General features: G+C 37.6%; 1 protein-coding gene across 23 annotated transcripts in view; it reads right to left on the bottom strand.

Moving 5' to 3' along the window:
- Positions 1–19649, bottom strand: part of LOC106661379 (RNA-binding protein Musashi homolog Rbp6) — an 892072-nt gene that overhangs the window by 351335 nt on the left and 521088 nt on the right. For all 23 annotated transcript variants that reach the window (XR_001339703.2, XR_002910290.1, XR_002910298.1 and 20 more), the window contains one exon: positions 19056–19097. Coding sequence is in view for 6 of the 23 variants with exons in the window: in XM_024226885.1 (XP_024082653.1) it covers positions 19056–19097 (42 nt within the window). In the remaining 17 variants the exon portion in view is untranslated. The remainder of the gene's footprint in view (positions 1–19055; positions 19098–19649) is intronic.

Genomic DNA, 19649 nt, shown 5'->3' on the forward strand with positions numbered 1-19649 from the left:
GTGATTCCACATTCACAAGGAAGAGGACAACAGGAAGCTTAAAAACTGCAAGCCTATACGGGACTCTGATTCCATTTTCCAAGGAGACCAAATATCTACGGATTACACTAGATCAGAGGCTCACGTGGAACTCACGCCAAACTAAAACTACCTAGAGCGAAAATTGCCTGGGGAAGGTGTAGAAGGCTCTGCGCCAAGAACTGGGGTCCAAACCCCAAAATGACCCAATGGCTATACACTTCTGTCATAAGATAAATGTTGACATATGGGTCGGTGGTATGGTGGACCAAAACTCTTTAGACCAAAGCAATAAGGCTGCTAAGTGGCGGACAATCGTGTCTCATTGTCATTGGTGCCATGAGCACAACTCCAACTGCGGCCCTCGAACTTTTGTTAAACCCCCCACCACTCACATTTTAATCCAAGGAGAAGCCAGAGCAGCAGCCCACAGGATCATAAATTGACAACCATCTGCTAGGATAGGCCATGTGAATAAACAATGGAAACTGAGGGAGGAGAAACAGGCAGATGCCATTCTGGTATGCCAATTGATGCCACTACTCCAAAGTACAACTTCACCAAGATTTACAAAGTACTGATACCAGAACGTGAAGAATGGTCCAAGGGGAAACCACTAAAAGCAAATTCCTACTGGTCTACTGACGGCTCCAAAACCGACAAGGGTACGAGAGCTAGGGTCTTTGGGATGCACCCAAAGACTGAACTGACGGTAAACTTAGGCAAGTATGGTACAGTTTTCCAGTCTGAAATCATTTCTATTGAACAATTTGCCAAAGAAATAAAAAGGCTAGGAATACATTCCCGGAAGATAGCGTTTTTCTAAGACAGCGAGGCATCTCTCACGGCCTTAGCCTCATGCGAGTCACGGAAGTCAGCGACACTAATGACCTGCCTGACCCTGGCAAGGGTCCCTGGACATTCGGGGCATAGAGGCAACGAAAGGTTGACATGTTGGCCAAAATGGGAGCCAACGTGGAATCTATGTCTTCCAGAACCAAATTGCGGCCACAAAAGAGGATACATTTTAAAATGGAACCTTAACAAGTCCAAAATCTTGTGGAACAATGCCACAGGCATGAGACACGCGAAGAGATTCGTAGAAGGACCATCCGCAAAACTTACAGAAGAACTACTTGAAAGCAACGAACCAGGATTCTGGTTGGACTCCTGACGTGGCATGCTTTCACGTATACTGGACGTCCTTAAAAGGACAATGAGGATCTTTAACATCCGCACCTAGCTTATTCGGCCTTATCGGACGATTTGATTCTCAAGCTGAGAGCTGGCGCACCTCCACATACGACAGAATGGTGTTAACGCCGCATCATTGATGTAGAGGCAGCTCAGCCCCGAAGGCCCAAGACTACCTCGCCCCAGCTTGCCCATTCCGAGTGGTCGGGTCTGCATTATGCATCAGACCTTATGCCACGCGCAATGGGCTACCTAAGCCGAAATACATCAGCCTGGTACCCCGCGCACTCGCTAGGTAGAGAAGGACACTCTCCGTCCAGTGTAGTGGAACTTCCCCAGGATAGGAACTACCGGATCCACTCCGGCCGCGGTTTTGTTTCAAGTGGAATTGCTAACCACCCCTAGAGGAGACAGCCTACGGTAAAAGCATCCCTAACCATCCCTGACGGGGCACTGCCATTAAAGAAAGCACATGCACCGGATAGGAGTACAGACAGAAGAAACACTGTGCAGATACTGCTAGGAAGAGGGGGAGACCGCAGATCACATTTTACGTTTTGTGAAGGTCTATGGTGCAGATTCTTGCAACCAGGACAAGAAAAACCACAAGGAAGATCCTACACCAAGGAACCGCTGGCAAAGCTGTGAAAGCTGGTTAATAGCCTGAAGCTGGCCAGTGAGTTTTAATTAACAGAAAAGCACAATAGGTGCAGTAGGCCTTTTGGGTGCCTCTCTTATTCATATCCCTATCCTAGATTTGAAACTGGCACTTTTACCTTACAATGATGAGCATACACATACGTTTCAAACAGTTATTACTTTACGATTCAACTGGATAAAACCTTATTTTATTTAGTATGGCAATAATCGGAGAGATAATCTATTATCTCTTAAATATTGCATTCTTCTTTTACTTTGTTTACTTTTTTTAAACTAATTAGTTTTGTATGTAAAGAAAATAATATTGCCCAGAACATTAAATGGTTTATCAAAGGATAAAAAAGAGATGATTTTTCGGTTTTTAAAGGTGTTTGTCAGTAAATAAGAGTCAAGATAACACTGCCTCCGTTCTGTAAGTCGATACGAGGAACCGATTGTTTTCCAGAGAAAGCACAACGAGCCGGCTATAATTTAGTTGTACCACAAAATACACCTTACATTTAACATAAATTTCCAAGGTACGCAACTCCTTGTTAACACCGTTTGTTACGCGATAACCAAACAGGCCCCCACCCTTTTAAGCATAAAAGGGCAAATATTGGTTTTTACATTGTTTTCAAACGTCATTTCCCCCGGTCCTGACAAGTCGTTTTTATCTAACTGGAAACAATGCCAGTCACTTTACTCTCTTTTATCTCCCCTGTTTTTGCTAATAATGATCTAGCAATGGAGAAGCCCTTCTTGAAAGAATCGAGACGGGGACAAGGAGAAACGGCTCTTGCCGAATCGAAAAAGATTGCTTTGTTTAATTAAGAAAACGTCGGCGTATTTGACAGGCGATAGAAACTGGCTTGAGCCATTCCGGCGTTGACAGAGGCGTTGTCAAACCGGCTACGTCAAAGTTATTTCCGGTCGGAAATTAACTGGCCTTGCGCTGGTTTTCAATTATTTTTCAATGATCTACCTCTCCAAGGCGGACGTTAGAAAGCAGAACCTACTTCCAATATCACCTATAAGCCCCCATAGTAAAATATTCTTCTGTAAGTTATCCAAAGACCTTATTTTATTTTATTTTATTTTTTTTTTTAATAACTTTGCAAGACGTTTTTTGACACAAGGAAAAAAGGGTCTCAGTGTCTTGGCTTAATTGGACCGGTTTGAACGACGCCTTCGTAGACTTTTCCCCTGCGGCTTCTGCAGAAGCCGCAAATTGGGATTCCGCCAACGCAAAATTCAATTATTGAAAATTTCTAATCCGACTATCGCCTCGAATCAAATGTCCCTTTAACGAATTACCGAGACAAACTCTATTAGCGGTTACTAGAAATTGGCACGTCAACCATAACTATTCGAAAAATACGGATATTAACATTAGTATTGAATTAGGGATGACTAAAACAAAATAATTAAAGTAAGAAAATAATTGAAATTAAACTTGATTTCTTAAGTATAAATTTGACAATCAAGAGCAACATGATTTATTTCCAACGGAAACAAAGAGGAATAGTGGAACCCAGCAGGGGCCAAATGTGAGGTAAAATGTGGAAAATAGAGTGACTTAAATCGAATAATAGAGAAAGATTGAAAGGGAAAAAAGGAAAGGGACAGATTGATATTGCAAGAGAGAAGGAAGAGAGAGGGAGAGGGAGAGGGAGTGCAATAGATAGTATGTGAGACATACATAGAGATTGTCAAACCGCCTAGAAAAAGGGGCGGACAAACAGAGAGAAGAAGTAATTAAGTGAAAGCGTTTAATTGGTTAAAAACAGAGAGAAAGAGAGAGATGGAGATAGATAGACAGACAGACAGACAGATAGATAGATAGAATGTTTTTTTGGATAAATTCATTTAAATTAAAATTTATTTGAGAAAGAGAGAGAGAGAGTGAGAGAGAGAGAGAGAGAGAGAGAGAGAGAGAGAGAGGGAGAGAGAGAGCTAGAAAAAAACAGCTGGATAAACAGAGAATAAGTATATGCCAAACATAATATTTTAATTCGTAAAAAATAAGTGAAACAGAGACTGAGAGAAAAAGTCGGAGAACAGAAAGACTGATAGAGTAAAGAGTGGAAGAGAGCTAGCTAAAAAAGGACAGCAAGGTACAGACACAGTGAAAAAGTAATAATCTGAAAAAGAGTTTAATTGGTAAACAGAGAAAACGCAGGAAGAGAGATAGAGATAGATAGATAGATAGATAGATAGATAGAGAGAGAGATAGAGAACGAGAGCGAGAGAGAGTGAGAGAGGGAGATTTCAAGATAGCGAGTTAAAAAAAGAGACAGCGCGAAAAATCTATATATATGGAAAAACAGTTACATAACACTTACAATAGGAAAGAGAGGAGAAAGAGGGAAGGGAGGGAGGGAGGAAGCGTGAGTGAAGAGAGCCAGCAAAAAAAGCCAGTACCAGCAGGTAGGGACGTAGTAAAAAATTGAAATTCTAAAAACAGTTTAATTGTTTAAAAAAAGAAATGAATCGACAGAAAACTATAAAGCGAGAAAAATAAAGTTTGATGGAAAGAGAGATATAAAATAGAGATAGATAGATAGATTGTGAGATAAGGAGAGGGATCAATAAAGAAACTGATATAAATGGAAAAGTAATAAATGAGAAATATGAACTGCATGAGAGCAAAAGAAACAGACGGGACAACGAAGACGGTGTTAAATATTGCAGTAGTATGTGAGAAAAAGGGAATGTATTTCTATGCGAGAAGTGAAAAATAAGAGCGGGAGAAATAACCCATTTATTTATGCTCGTGTTTGTTTATTTGCATAGTGCGTGAATATTCAATCAATGTTAAATAGAATATAATGTGTTTACAATCAATAGTTTCCAGTGTTCACAGAACCGACCGTTTCACACACACACGCACGTGCGTGCACACACACAACACACAAACATTCATATGCATAAATAATATTCATATCAATATCTACGTTTGTCCACAATGGCTAATATGATTATTTATATAAATTATATGTGAAATGTGCTTTATGTTTGTTGGCCAATTTACATAGACAAATCAACTTAGACCGTCTTAAATCTATGGTTATTACGTAAACATGCACGATTTGTTAATTGATACTTTTCTGGTAGTGAACAATTTGCAACACGATACATTGTTTTGCTAAAGAATACGACTCCCTTGAGTTATTGAGAAATTAAGAGTACTACAAATAGCAAAATACTATGGTAACTGTAGAATTTTAATTACCGGTTCTATTATTTTACATAAAATGTTTCTTTATAGAGTCAATCTTTGTAGAGGATTTACCGTCAATATTTTGTAAACTGATTAAAAGAATCGGTGAACAACAAACAGAAAGAAGGGAAGGCCAGCGATGAACAAAAAACCCATTGTCAATTAACGTAAGTGAAAAGTTGGCTTACACTTCTTGAGAGGATAAAAGAAGAAGACTTTTCCTCTCCTTTTCACCATGGTCTTTCTCCTTCGCTTCTAAAGTGACTTCAGGGTTTTAATAAAGTAATAAAACAGGGAATAGGCTTAAGTAATAAATATTCACTACATTCTACAAATTATTGAGTTATTGTGACGATGAAATAAACTCGCAGGGAATCAGTTCGAAACACGAGTACTCTAGAAAAAAAAATCCGATTAGGTGTGGTAAACTGAGAGATAAGTGGTCTGGCTTAGCTTCCTACAACTCGACGAGACCCATACTTCAGAACCACCCCCCACTTTTTTTTTATTCCCATTATTTTTTTTACCCTTCTACTCTTTTTCTGCCTAATCCCCGACATTCAACCGGTAAGATCAAACTACTACCGGAGAGTTCAAATCGCCTTAAGGGGGCCAAGTGAAAGTTTTTAATCCTTTGCGGGGCGGGGGGAAGGAGCGAGAGTTAGCGGTAAGGCATTAGACCCTTTGCCCATAGTAACTCAGGACTATATTAAAAGTTGTCCTTACTTGTTAATCTCCTCCAGATGTACTTTTTATTGTTCCGCAGGCCAACTGATAAAGAGCATTAGCTCCGAGCTGTAATGGAAGCCCTGACCTCCTTCTCCGGTTACAATTTAAGTTTGTCACGGCTCAACAACGCGCAAATGTACCATTATGTATGCACACTTTTAACAAAACTGACAAATAATACGAAATCGTGTATAATTTAAGAGAAATCTGTGATCTGTGACAAAGAGTCAACTTTGGATGTGATCCTTGATGAGTTTTAGGCTTTTGAGAACGTTTGACAACGTGGGTTCTCTAAAGTTAAACACTTCTTATCTAATATTATTTATTGGTCTAATCAGCCGTAATTGGCGTGAAGACAACAGCAATTCTAGGAGTGGTCAAAGTTTCATAACCAGATGGTCGGAGGTCACTTACGCTTCAGTCGAACCAGTGAAAAGGTTGGAAGTAAGGGTTGAGCTGGACAGGTTGCGAATCAATTGGTTACCACGAGTTTGGAGAGAAATTTATATTAGCGGAAGTGGGCCGGGTTTGGGATTTAGGGTTTAGATCAGAGTGGATGTGTGATTGGAGGTAAAGTGGAGCATCAATTTTTTTTTCAGAGGTCATATCAACTTTCTGGGTGCCGGTGTTTTTGATAAAAAAATCTTTTGAAGTATGTCGGGTTCGAATGCAGGGCCGTTGGGTGGATTGGAACCCAGTATTACATTTTTTTTCTTTCTTCTCGGGAAAAAAATTAATACAGCTTAAATAGTGGCGGGACGAACGGAGAAGAGAAGCGCGAGAAGCAGGAAGCAATTCGCGGCCTGCAAGATCCTGATCGGGAGGGCACTGGTTCCGAGACTGAAAAAACAAAGGAAAAAAAAGCACGGAGAGTCAGTCGGATATAGATGTTCCGAGGAAGGAAAAGGTCTCCGCGAGGAAAAGAAAATATTGTTTTTTTTTTTTAAGTGTATGTGTGTGTGTGTGTGGTTTGTGAACCAAGTCGGGCTGATCGAAGAGTTCCTACGAAGAGGAAGGGGTAGATCCCGGCAAGTGAGGAGTGATCCCGTGAGTTGGTACATTTCCAATTTCTTATCAGGCCTGATAATTCTGGACTAGAGACATTAGCTATAAGTTTCGGCCTTTTGTTAGTTTTTAATTTAAAAGGATTTGTCTACGTACTTGTAAATAGAATAGTTGTGATTAGTATTCATTTTTTTTCAATCGTAGTTTTAAACCCTAATATCTTAAGATATCTTGCTTGTGTTAACGAATTAACTCGGATAGAAGCAAGAACTTCATCATTTAGCTCCCATCATAACCCTGGTTGGAAGCGCCATCAGAAAGAAGAAAGCCAGAAGCGCTACATCGCTACCCTTCCTTTTCCCTTTCTTCCTAGTTTTCTACTCTTATTTTCCTTTTTATCCCCTGGTTTCGGTATTTATCCTTCCCCAAAAATACCGTGGCGCTCAACATAACACCTATAAATAAACTTTCACCTCCTCACCGACCATCACTTGTCTCTCCCTTCAACACGTTCCCCCCCTTCTCCACTGAGCTATCGCCAACGTACGTGCAGCCGCAGTAAGGAAGCTGTAACACCAGGACCTTTAGCTTTCAGTGTGAGGGCCATGTCAACGGCTGAATCGTTGCGGCCATCGACGCCCCTAGCATCAACTATTATCGAAGGATTATGGACTGTAGTGATTGGATTTTATTAAGATTGTAACGCTTGGTAGTTCAAGTCCGTAGGTACAAATTGGAGGGATTAGGGTAGTGTATAATATTTTTTCGTTAAGTAATGTTAGTTTAGATCTTTTGTTAAGCAGTCTGTTCAGCATTTCAAATCCACGGTTACATTCGTTTCGTTCCAGGCGTGGGTGTAGATTCCAAATAAGTGTTTTGTCCGAATAAAGTCCAAGACGTCGTCTATTCGGTGGAGGAATTTTAATGCCCTATAAATAGACGGCGACTGGAGGTTGCGGAGGTAGAATGGAGAATGAATTTTTTTTTCAGAGGCCATATTAACCTTCTGGGTGCCGGTGTTTTGAGAAAAAAAATCTTTTTGGAATTGGATCGATGTCCGCGAAGAGGATTGCCGTGTCATCGGCGTATGTGAAGGTTAAGTGTCGGAATGTAATGGACATCAGCTGTAAAGGAGTAAAGGGCTACTTTTAGCTAGTACAAAGAGGAGCGAGTGTCCTTCCCTTGGGGACGTCGGCTAATATGGGAACAAAGATGAAATGCGGTGCCTCGGGTTACTTGGAAGTATCTGTTTGTAAGGATTTGAGGATAAGGCAGTATGTAAATGGTAGGATGTTTAAGCTGTAGGAGGAGGCGATGGTGTCGACAACGCTGTGGGCTTGGTGAATAGGCGAGTGGTAGCCGAGGTGACTGAGGATAAAATTTAAGGTTCGGTGAAGAAAAAGATTTTCAAGTACTTTGCTGCAGAGGAGAGGCAGAAGGCTAGTACGAGATAGTACGAGACTAGAAAGGGAGGTGAATAGGTTTGTTAGGTTTAGGTATCTCATATACGGCGGAGAACTTACAGAGGGAAGTGTAGGTGGTTTTATATAAAGACAGAATTGTATAGAGATGTAATAAATAATATTGCGTTTTTGAGGAGTTGATGAAAGACGAGAATACTCCTCCTCCTATAGAAGTCGTTGCAAACGACCTTCAAATTCTTCATTCCTTAATCCCTCAACTGAGTGATCTCTCACGTTTATAGATCGAAATTTATGCTTGTTTGTAAACTATTCACACGATTTACCCCGTTTTCAACATAACACGTCAGACTGAGAAAAAGGTAATTAAATATCAAACAGATATCAAATGATTTATTGCATTTCTTTGAAGAAAACAGGGGGAAAATTATACGAAAGGAATTAGCGCTAATAATTGAGCGTGCGTGTTGTTCAGTCGTGTCGGGCATACAAACCTACTGAAATATCAGCGTAATTAGCCTAAAATTGAATAACGATTTGCAACTGTTCTGTTAAACGGAAATGTGGATAGTTATGGCAGGTACGTGACTGCCACCCTCTTCTAGCAGATTAAACCTTACTTCCCGGCAAAACCTGATTTATTCCACTTGTAACGCAGGCGGATTAAGAAAACAACCTTAAACCGATCTTATGTTAACCCCCACGGTTAGAATTTTTTTTGCCCTGCGGTAAGTGGACATTTCAGTTTCGATCAGCTCGCCATATCCCGTATAGTGTTAGGAGAATCGCATCGTTGTGATCTGATAATGAAGAGATAGGTGCTTCAACAAGCCTCTGCTGCATCCGACCCCTCCAGTAATTGAACGCAAATTACCCTCTATTCGCCCCCAGACCACGTCCTTCCCGACCTTTGTGATATTCAAATTTGAAAAGTTAGTTGTGGCTGGGAGGGGGCAAGTTCAATACCCCCTGACTATTAATCGGCCCGCCTTTCCTAGCCTTAGTCAGATTTAACGATTAACCAAATATCGGCGGTTGTCTAATGCAGGTGGGCTGTCATAGAAACGGAACAACTTCGACTAGAAACTAACTTTGAGGTTTAAATAAGAGAAATACAACGAAATTGATAGTAGATAAATTACTAGTAGATATTATGTACAAATTATATGTTTTACAAGTTTCCAGCTTCCAAAGAAAAACTATTAATACAAAATTTTATACAAAAAAAATAAAATGACGAAAAAGAATCAAAAGTCGTGAACAAAAAATTAACTCAAAGATAAATGTAATGATAGATGGACTAACTTTAAAAAAAGAAGGCAAACACATTTTTTTTAAAGTAAGAAATAAAGACAGGGAACGTGAATGAACTTAATAAGACACAATAAAAAGAAGAAAGAAAAGAAAAGACAAAGAGGAAGTGATGAAGAAAAGAAAAAGTGAAGGACTGAAGGAAAAATAGAAGAGAGAGAAAGTGAGAGAGAGAGAGAGAGAGAGAGAGAGGAGAGAGAAAAAGAGGTAGTGAGAGAGAGAAAGAGAAAGAGAGGACAAAACTGAATGAAAATTAATATGACAGAGGAGAGGAGTGAGAGTGGGTGAAAGGCAAACACAAACAAATAGAAACAAACGGAGTGAAAAAAAGTAGCAAAAAAAATATATTTTACAAAATGTAAGAGAGAGAGGAGAGAGAGAGAGAGTGAGGAGAGGGAGAGAGAGAGGAGAGAAAGAGAGATAGTGAGAGAGAGAAAGAGAGAGATAGGACGAAACTGAATGAAAATTAATATGACAGAAGAGAGGAGTGAAAGTGGGTGAAAGGCAAACACAAAAAAATAGAAACAAACGGAGTGAAAAAATGTAGCAAAAAAAAGATATTTTTTACAAAACGTGAGAGAGAGGGGAGAGAGAGAGAGAGAGAGAGAGAGAGAGAGAGAGAGAGAGAGAGAGAGAGAGAGGAGAGAGAGAGAGAGAGAGAGAGAGAGAGAGAGAGAGAGAGAGAGAGGAGAGAAAGAGAGATAGTGAGAGAGAGAAAGAGAGAGAGATAGGACGAAACTGAATGAAAATTAATATGACAGAAGAGAGGAGTGAAAGTGGGTGATAGGCAAACACAAACAAATAGAAACAAACGGAGTGAAAAAATGTAGCAAAAAAAAAAGATATTTTTTACAAAACGTAAGAGAGAGAGAGGGGAGAGAGAGAGAGAGAGAGAGTGAGAGGGAGGGAGAGAAAGAATTGTTATTAATTTTTATTTTACTATGAATGCATTAAGGAACATGGCTGATGCTCTTTGGTACGTATGGAAATCAGGGCCTGTGGAAACTTGCTATGTCACGCGATTTGCCGAAAAATCTAATCTCCAAAGACAACTAAATATAGAGAAAGGTAGACAGAGAGAACACAGGAAATGAGTTAGTAAGAAAAGTATAGATGATCACAGACAGCCAAATAGACTGACAGATTAAATGAAAAATCGAAAAGAAAAACAATAATAGATACACGCACTAAATCCCGAATATATTTTTTTTCGTGTGAATGGACGAAGAGGGTCTGAGGGTTAGTTAGATACCAGCAAAAGGGAGAGGCCGGGATATAGGGTGAGTGGGAAAGTGGTGAGGGCTGTACGGGGTGTTCTTAAAGGAACTAACGTACCATGAATAAAGATACGAACAGTTAAAAAACACGGCCAGCGAACTCGTATTTAGTATTAAAAAAAGATATGTTGATATAACGCGTTAAGCACAAGTTTCCTAAAAATTGTCGATATTGATTATATTGCTAAAGACAGAGGTAGATCATTATTAGTATTTATTATAAATCAGTTGATTCATTTCAATTCGTTGAGGTTTTGAATAACAGCTAATCATACTGTAGTACTGTTTAATGAAATGCTTACAAAAACTTTCCACTCATACAAGCAGACATAAAAGCAGAAATTAGCAAGTCTAAATGTTTATCAGTTTCCTTAATTCAACGGTTTTTCACTTTGGAATTTTTTTTTCATTGAGATCAAAGGAGGTGGGTGTATTTTGTAGACCCGGTGCGAAGGTTCCAAGCCTATTTCTCTCCAATTGACAAAGTGACTTTTTCTCCGTGAGCCCACTCCACCTAAGCCCCTCCCGCTAGCGATCGAAGTACCCGCTCGGCCAGAATTCACCCGAATTAGCTCACTTTCAGGGATTTTACACTATAATACATTTACCCGATACTTTTTTTTCAATTCGTTCTTTTTTTTGTTTTTTAACAATACAATCCACTAAAATATCCATGCTTCAAAATACAAAAAAAAGCTGATAAGAAAAGGATGTTCTAAAAGAAAAGGCAGCGTTTAAGGACGTAACACTGGAATTCAAAACCTTTGTCGAGGGGAAGTCGCGGAATCCGGCCTGCATAAATAAAGAGGGCCAGAGCGCAACAAACTCCTTTAAATCTTTATTCATGAAGAATGGCCAACACGTACAACGGACGGTAAAACACATTTTCATGTCCCTTATTTCGCACATATTTTCACCATGTGAGGGTGTTCACTCACGTCCTATAAAACTCGTCTTCCTTTACTCTACCAGATAGTGTGTAATTGAATAGAAAAAATTGGCATTTTATTGCAACAAGTTACGACTTTACTTTTAATATAATAATTATCCTTGTCGATAAAATCCTAAACGTGAGAAATGGCATAAAAACTCAGTTGACTTGAAAAGCCAACAATAAAGCAAGTAAATCAATAATTAAACCATCTTATAAAAACGAAGATTAACGTCATAATCCGCAATAATTTTTTTCAGATTTAGTGGCAAAAAATTAAATCCTGTTTGCACGTTAACAGTGAAAACGGAAAATCCCCTGATGGAACATTGTCAACATCCAGTTTGAGTTAACAACCGGCTGTTGACTCAAGTCCGCTGTTAGTATTGTGGTTAGAAATCCGCGTGAATACTGGGGGACTGATTAAAAAAATCAAATCTTGACACTCTGAGCCAATCAATAGACTTTATATTAGCTTTATTACCAATTTGCAAATATACTAATATCCTGGACGTTTTATACGTCATTTGTGAGTTAAACATGACTAAAAACAGCAAAATAAATCTAATTTTACATTTTTTTTATACAACCTTCTTATTGGTACTTTTTGGTGGTTCGTTTTTTTCTAGCAGGTAGTTCCACGACACGGTTTTGCATTATGGAAGTTAGCAAACTGATTTTGATATGCTTTTGTTTGGTTCCAAGTATTCAAAATGCAATGTATTAAATCAAGATATCAGAAGATGAGGTTCTAATGCTTTTTCTTTATTTGCTTTTAACCACCCGTTAACACCATGTAAAGAAAATTCGCACTGCAAATAATTGCTCGGTTTTAAACAAAGTGAAGACTGATAAAAAGATATTTAAACACAAAGATAACACAGTATTTTACAGTTAAAACCGGCATGGAATTTTTTGAAAATTTCCAATAATTTTAACATTTGTAAAACACAAATGCTGAAATATTACTGTTAGGATTGATTTTTTTTCTATTTTTCAACCATTATACTAATTATGGAGCAATTAAAACTCTGATTTCTGATTCATTATATTCATACAGAATACTTCCCAATATTCAAAGAACAAGGGAGTAATTTTGATTTACAACGCATAAAATAAAGATTATCACAAGGTTCGGAGGCTTTTTTATTTGATTTACAAGAGGCAAAGATTGGCCATGTAAACAAAACAACTCGTACTGCCAATATATTTTTTTTTATTTTAAACAAAATTATATCTGATGAAACATAAGTACCAAGTCAAACAACAAAGGAGAAAAGTCAATAATTCCTAAACTTCTATTCGTGCAAGAGATTAAACTAAAGTTAAACTATAAAATCTTGTATCAATTAAACTTTCGAACATTTTCATAATTAAACCAACGGTTGAAAACATAATAATAATGAAAATATTTTTAAAAAAATATAAAAACAGTTTTCAAGGTAAAAGCAGGGAAATTTAGTTATATTTTAAAGCTCGACTAAACCCGCACGACCTAGCTGTGTTGCGTTAGTGTAGGTCTTTCATGCTAAGTAGTAGGACAAACAATAGCGACGCTTCAATAAAATAATTAATTATTCCAAAAGGAAATATATTGGAATAAAACAAATGTTATGAAATAAAAATTAAAGAAATACGAACAGAAAGTTTTAACAAAAATTGTTCAGGCTGGCTATGAGAATTTGCAGGTTCAATACGGCAAATTTCAGATCTTTCATCTTTGAAACGGTTTTTAAGTTAAAACTGTTCCAATAAACTGCCAATATTAAATAGATTTAGAGAAACAATATAACTTAATAAAATGCTTGAATGATTGTAGAAGAGATACTGTTTATATATTTATTTTTTACAATTATGATAGCTATTTAAGTTTTTCGTTGTAAAATTTAACTTCGAATTTTATTGATAAAAAACGTGAAATACCTCAAAATAGATAAAAAGGTAAAAGTTTGCATAAGGCTTTGACAGCGAGTTTTACAACCTGAATCAAAGTAGCCTCGCGAGCGTGAGCGGTGATCGAAGTCAACAGCGATAACGCGTTAATTGGCCGAATCCAATTGGTCTATATTGTTAGCATTAATTAGACAGTCATTAGTGTGTAATTAGATCAGAGGGCTGGCATTGTGAGGAAGCGAGGGCCCCCTCTTTACGCGGTTCGTTTGAAGGTATCGAATTGGGCACGTCAAATTATTTCATCAAACGACAACAAAACAATTGTTCACTTTCTTTTATGCCGATAAAATAATATTAATAAAAATGAATGCGAGAAGAGTCGTGTTTTAGTATGCAATTTAAATTTTTATGTTGAGTATGTGGGATGGAGAAAGAATATAAATGACAGTGAACGCAGTTATGGGAGAATGCAAGAATTGAGAAAATGTGTGCAATTAGCAATAATTTAGGAAGAGAAAATGAAAATACTTGTTCACTACTCTCTATATGTGTGTCAAAGTTTATTCTCAATCACAATACTTATAAATTATACATGCTCTTTCTTTAACTTTTTTTCTAATTGCAATAGATATATTTGATAAGAATAAAACTTTTCATATGCAAAAAATGCATATTCCATCATTGTCCTTGATTATAAATGTAAACTTCTTTATAGATTGGATGATAGATAACAAATCAATAAATTTTTCAGCCATAATAACCGTAACTGACACATACAAATGTACTGTAAATCGTTATGCTCCTCGTTATAGTATTGAGTCAGAAGTGTGTTAACCGAATTGATCACCTTGGAAGAGCATAAATCGTTAATGGATAGCAATCCAGCAGAATCTCTGATTATATTAAAGTCAGGAAATCATTAGGGTAGTAATTAGATGAAAGGATGGCCTTATGGCTGATCCGGAGGGTGGAAAGGCGACCGATCTCGTCAGGCCCATCACGCTCCCGGTAGCGGTCTTACTCTCTTTCCTGGAAAAGCGAGAGGGTGAACCACTTGGCCGCGGAAGTGGCAAGTTTCGCCCGGCTCCGCCCCCGTCCCGAATTACGATACACCTAAGTTCGGAGATAAAGTGAGAGGGCGGCCCTAACTCTCCTGAATACCCAATCCTGAATGGTCTAACTAGCTTTACAGTCCCCTTTGTTAGCCCTAATCACGGCCGACCCCCCGAGGAAATGGACCGAGCTATCCTCTCCGTCTAGTCCTAGATTTGATACTAATAGCCGGCGACCTCCAGTTTCGATGGCCGATCTATAAACCGGCTTTGGAATCGTAATCCCACCCCCGCCCGCTTCACCACTATAACCGTTATTGCTCTAACCGTTGCCTCGAATTCCCATTAATAATACTCGGTTTCTAATTACACTTTGTTATAGACAGTTGCTACAATCTATTGCCCGTAGGAAGGGATACTCTCTTTGTAGCAGGAATTGTCTAGCTTCAAATAACACAAATAACACCTCTAACTTTCTTGATAATTGCTCTACAACTTCAAAATTATTAGATTTGCTCAGGAGCCTGTATCAAACGGATTCCGTCTGAGCTACTTGAACGCCACGATTCCCTTGACAAACACGATCCCAGGAATTCACGATTCCAATCGTGTTTCCATAATTACAATTACATAAAATATTGTAGCTAAAATTTAAAAAAATCTTTTGACAGATATAGCTTAAAGAAATTACAATAATCGAAGCATAAATACAAACAGAAAAGCGAACTGGCTTTAAGTCAAAACTTAGGTCACAATATAGACTTCCAACTTCCTACAGATTCACAATAAACTCCGCAAAATAAAAACCAATGATTTGGAATAGCGACCGACCAGAAAAGGAGAAAAGAAGTTGTTCTTGTCACGTTAAGTATCGGGCGTTGTAAAGCCCCAAATTGTAATCTAATAATTTCAAAGTGAACAATGAAATTTGTAATAAAAACAAATTGATAAAATACTAAACTTGCAATCAATTTTTTTACTGTACATCCTGATAGGCGTAACTAGAAACAGTAAAGACAACACGACAGAATTTTGAAAAATTGTAACCGATACAAAACTTATTAATATTATTTAATCAAAGATTAATTTTTTAATCTAAATGCGCGTAAGTTATGAAAATTAAGCTCTCATTGAACTAAATAAAATTAATTCACATGGACTTAACAAAGTCGTTCGTCTTACAATTATTTTCGAGAAATAGAAAAACATTATTCACTCTGTCTAAAAAACGGGTTTATTGGTAAAACAACCCTTTTTACAAAGTTTTTTTGACAAATCAACTTTTTTAGTCCACTAAAACAACCAGGCCGAATTATCCTATTAACAAATATGCGGCTGTATAAATATCATATTTGCACAATCAGGGTAGAAAGATGGTGTAATGTCGAACCTACTCTCACGCAACATGTTTGAATAGAAGAAAAAATAAAAAAACGTTTAATAATCAAAATAAATACAACCATCTGAATTCTAACCCATTGACCTCCTTATGGTTTTTACAATATCCATCATTCCCGGCTTAGAAGCCTCAAGTAACGATTCTTCATCCTAAGGATTCTAGGCGGCTTTTAATGTTGCTTCGTACATGTTTCTATGTTTAGATCGCGTGTCGGAACATAGCCGTGTAGGTCATTCTCATGTGCCATCCCGGGGTGCATCCACAAGGTTGAATCCACCACCTTTACAACCGACTAACCTATTGTGTAACGAATAACTTACACCACATTGGTAATCTATTTTAAATTTCAATAAAAACTATAAATTTTGCATGGGTTCCAATGAGAAGATAATCTGTCAAGAGGATTATTTTTTTTTGTATATATTTTTTACTCACACCAATAAAGTACGTGGAACATTGCATATTATAATTAATTAAGGTTTTTAATTGAGATAAAAAAGTCAATGGCACGAGCGGGATTCGAACCCACGATCTTCGGCTTGATACGCCGCTGCTCTACACTTGGGCTATCGTGATTTCGATCCACTCGGACACCAACTTCCTATCTCAACCCCACCTTTTGAGTTTTTCCTCCTTTTTGCCATTTTTCAAATGTCGTGTAATCGGATTGGATTCTCGGCGACAAATGAAATGGCCACGGAGAGCATTAGTGAAGTATACTTCATTTAAGTTAGTGTCCGAATGGATGAACTAAAAACCTTAATTTATAAAGTACAACCTTAAAAATAGTCTTATTAACAGATGACCAATGTCCACAATGTATAGATGAGGAAGAGACGACAGAACATATCCTTATACTAGAAAAAGAAAAACTTATTATACTAAAATTAAGTAGTATAGATAACTAATATTTATTTTTTGTTCCAATTAATTAAGGTTTTTAGTTGAGATAAAAAAGTCAGTGTCACGAGCGGGATTCGAACCCACGACCTTTGGCTAGATACGCCGCTGTTCTACCACCTGAACTATCGTGAGCTCGATCCACTCGGACATCAACTTCCCATCTCAACCCTACCTTTTTTGCCTTTTTTTTTAATCTCAACTAAAACCTTAATTAATTGTAATATATTAATTGGTCACGCGAACCACGAAATTAGAGAATTTAAGAATTGCATATTATATTAATATTAACTCGCCTCTCTCTATCTATCTATCTACTTTTCTTTCTATCTATCTATATATCGATTTATTTCTAACTTTATATCTATTTATCTTTTTTATCTCTATATCTCTCACTCTTGCGTTATCATCGTAAGTAAAGCTATTGTATTTAACTCAAAATGCGAACATTTTATATTTAAACAAAAATTTTGTTATCGTACTGAGTACCTTTCCGTTGTACCTTATTCAAACGAAACTGGTGGAGCCCCTAAGTTCTAGAACCAGCTGGCTTTCCGGTATTATCTGTTTTAATTAATTAGCCGCTTTGAGATTGTATCAACAGGCGGAACGCGACGGACCGAGGGGGCGAACTGATTATTTGACGTTTGCTCTCGGGAAACCGAATGAAACCGATTCAAAAGAAAACCGACGTTTTTATTTATAACATCAATTGAATGACACGCTTTTGAATTGACGGGCGAAGCAATTTTGTACCGTGGCACGGCGGCGTTTTCTCATTTATCCCAGTCGGGAATGAATGGCGAAAATATTATCCAACTTCTTCGTGGCCAACGGTGACAATCGGCGGAACTGAGGTCATCAGTTTCTATCGTACGGTGACAGTTTTAGTTGTTGAGCAATAATTGTAAAATTTAGGTTTACTGGTATAATTTCCCGGAAAAACCCGCCCACCACCTTAAATATAATTTTAACCTTTAATTTCGAAAGTCGAATTGTAACTTGATAAAGAATCGCAATTATAACCCTGATCGATCCCCCATCAACCCCAAAGCAGAAACAAATTAACCAAACATTATTAATTTTTTAATTAATAATATTATTAGTTTTTTAATTAATAATGGAAAAAAGATAATTTTTATAAAGCCGAATCTAGTCAATCCATGTTTTTAAAAAGAAAAGAAATCATATTAAAATAGAAAGTGCAGGAAAACGAGTCATTTGGCTTTTTTGATGAATTATGCTAAAGTGCAAAGTGAGAAAAATTGTGAATTCTGAAAAGTAAAAAATAATGTGAAAAGAAATCTATAGAGAAACACTAAAAAATTTTAGTGTTTAATTGCTGATCATAAATTGTCATCGGATATGATGTCGCTCGTAATTTAACTCTGCTAATGGCACAGGATATATTTGTTGAGTCTCCTAATGTTAAAAAGATATAGCGTGCGTGGCAGAATTTCTCAAGAACAGGCACGTGGTCTATCCTAAAAAATCGAACAGTACGAAATCAATAATTATCCCCTCCGTGTGGACCCAAACTTCTATCGAAACCCGAAAGACTTTTAAGGAGAGGAGCTTGGGGTGGGGCAAACTAGAAAGTACGTGGTTTCTCCTTGATGAAAACCTGGTTTTGTCTTTAATACGAACCGGCTGCGCCTTGTGTATATAGCAGGTTAAACCGGAGTCTATGTACTTAAACCACCTTCCGGAAGACTCTACAAGTAATATCCGTTTTCCTCTCTGGGGGTCTCTAATGAACTCCCGGGGGTGAGTTCGTTAATATTCGATTTTTTCGTTGTTGTCGGCACACGACTGTCATCGATTTATCCGGGGTGAAGAAGGGAAAACTGAGGAGAGGGAATCTGTTTCCGCTCCACCACGCCAACTCCACCGTTTGCAATATGCACGAGGATGATGGCGAGAGATCCACGGAACAAATCATGAAACAAGTAAAAAGCGCGTACGCCGAATGGGATCAAATTGCATTCATTATGCATCGCCGGGTGCAGGGAGGGACGACGACGAGAACGTGCGGTGATTAAGTAATATCAGTTTGTACTCACTTTTGGATGCGCTCGCCTGGGAAATGCTACTTTTGGATCAATCTGAAAAAGAAAACAAAAAATTATGAAAAAAAGATAAACAATAAACTTAGAACATTTGTTGACGATTGTAAACAATCCTTTGTATTTGAATCAATGAAATGTCGTAACACTTCAAAGTTTATGTTGATCAAATAATTTTATTTTCAAAAAATGTAAATATAAAAATGTACTTGCAAATTTACCTATTAATCCTGTGAAATTAGAAATTTAAATAATCGACATTATCTTTTTTTACCTATTAACACATATATAAATGTAAGATCGATACTGTTTTTACTATGAAAAATCAAACTGCTTTATCATCATAAATGTTTATTGGACTCTCAAACAAAAATATAATTGCTTGGGTGTCTTTCTTGATTTTTCATAATTGCTCTTTTATATTAAGATCTTATCTGACGGCTCGATTTGGCCGAGCCTGTCAGAGAACAGAATTCTCTCCTTACATACGCATTAGAGGTGTTCCTCAGGGAAGCATACTGGGCCCATTTCTGTTTTCAATATACACTCAGATATTACACATGTTAACGCATTGTGTCTTAATTTCAACGC

Source organism: Cimex lectularius, unplaced genomic scaffold, assembly GCF_000648675.2.
Source record: "Cimex lectularius strain Harlan isolate CLEC.00 unplaced genomic scaffold, Clec_2.1 scaffold68, whole genome shotgun sequence".
Taxonomy (NCBI): Eukaryota; Metazoa; Arthropoda; class Insecta; order Hemiptera; family Cimicidae; genus Cimex; species Cimex lectularius.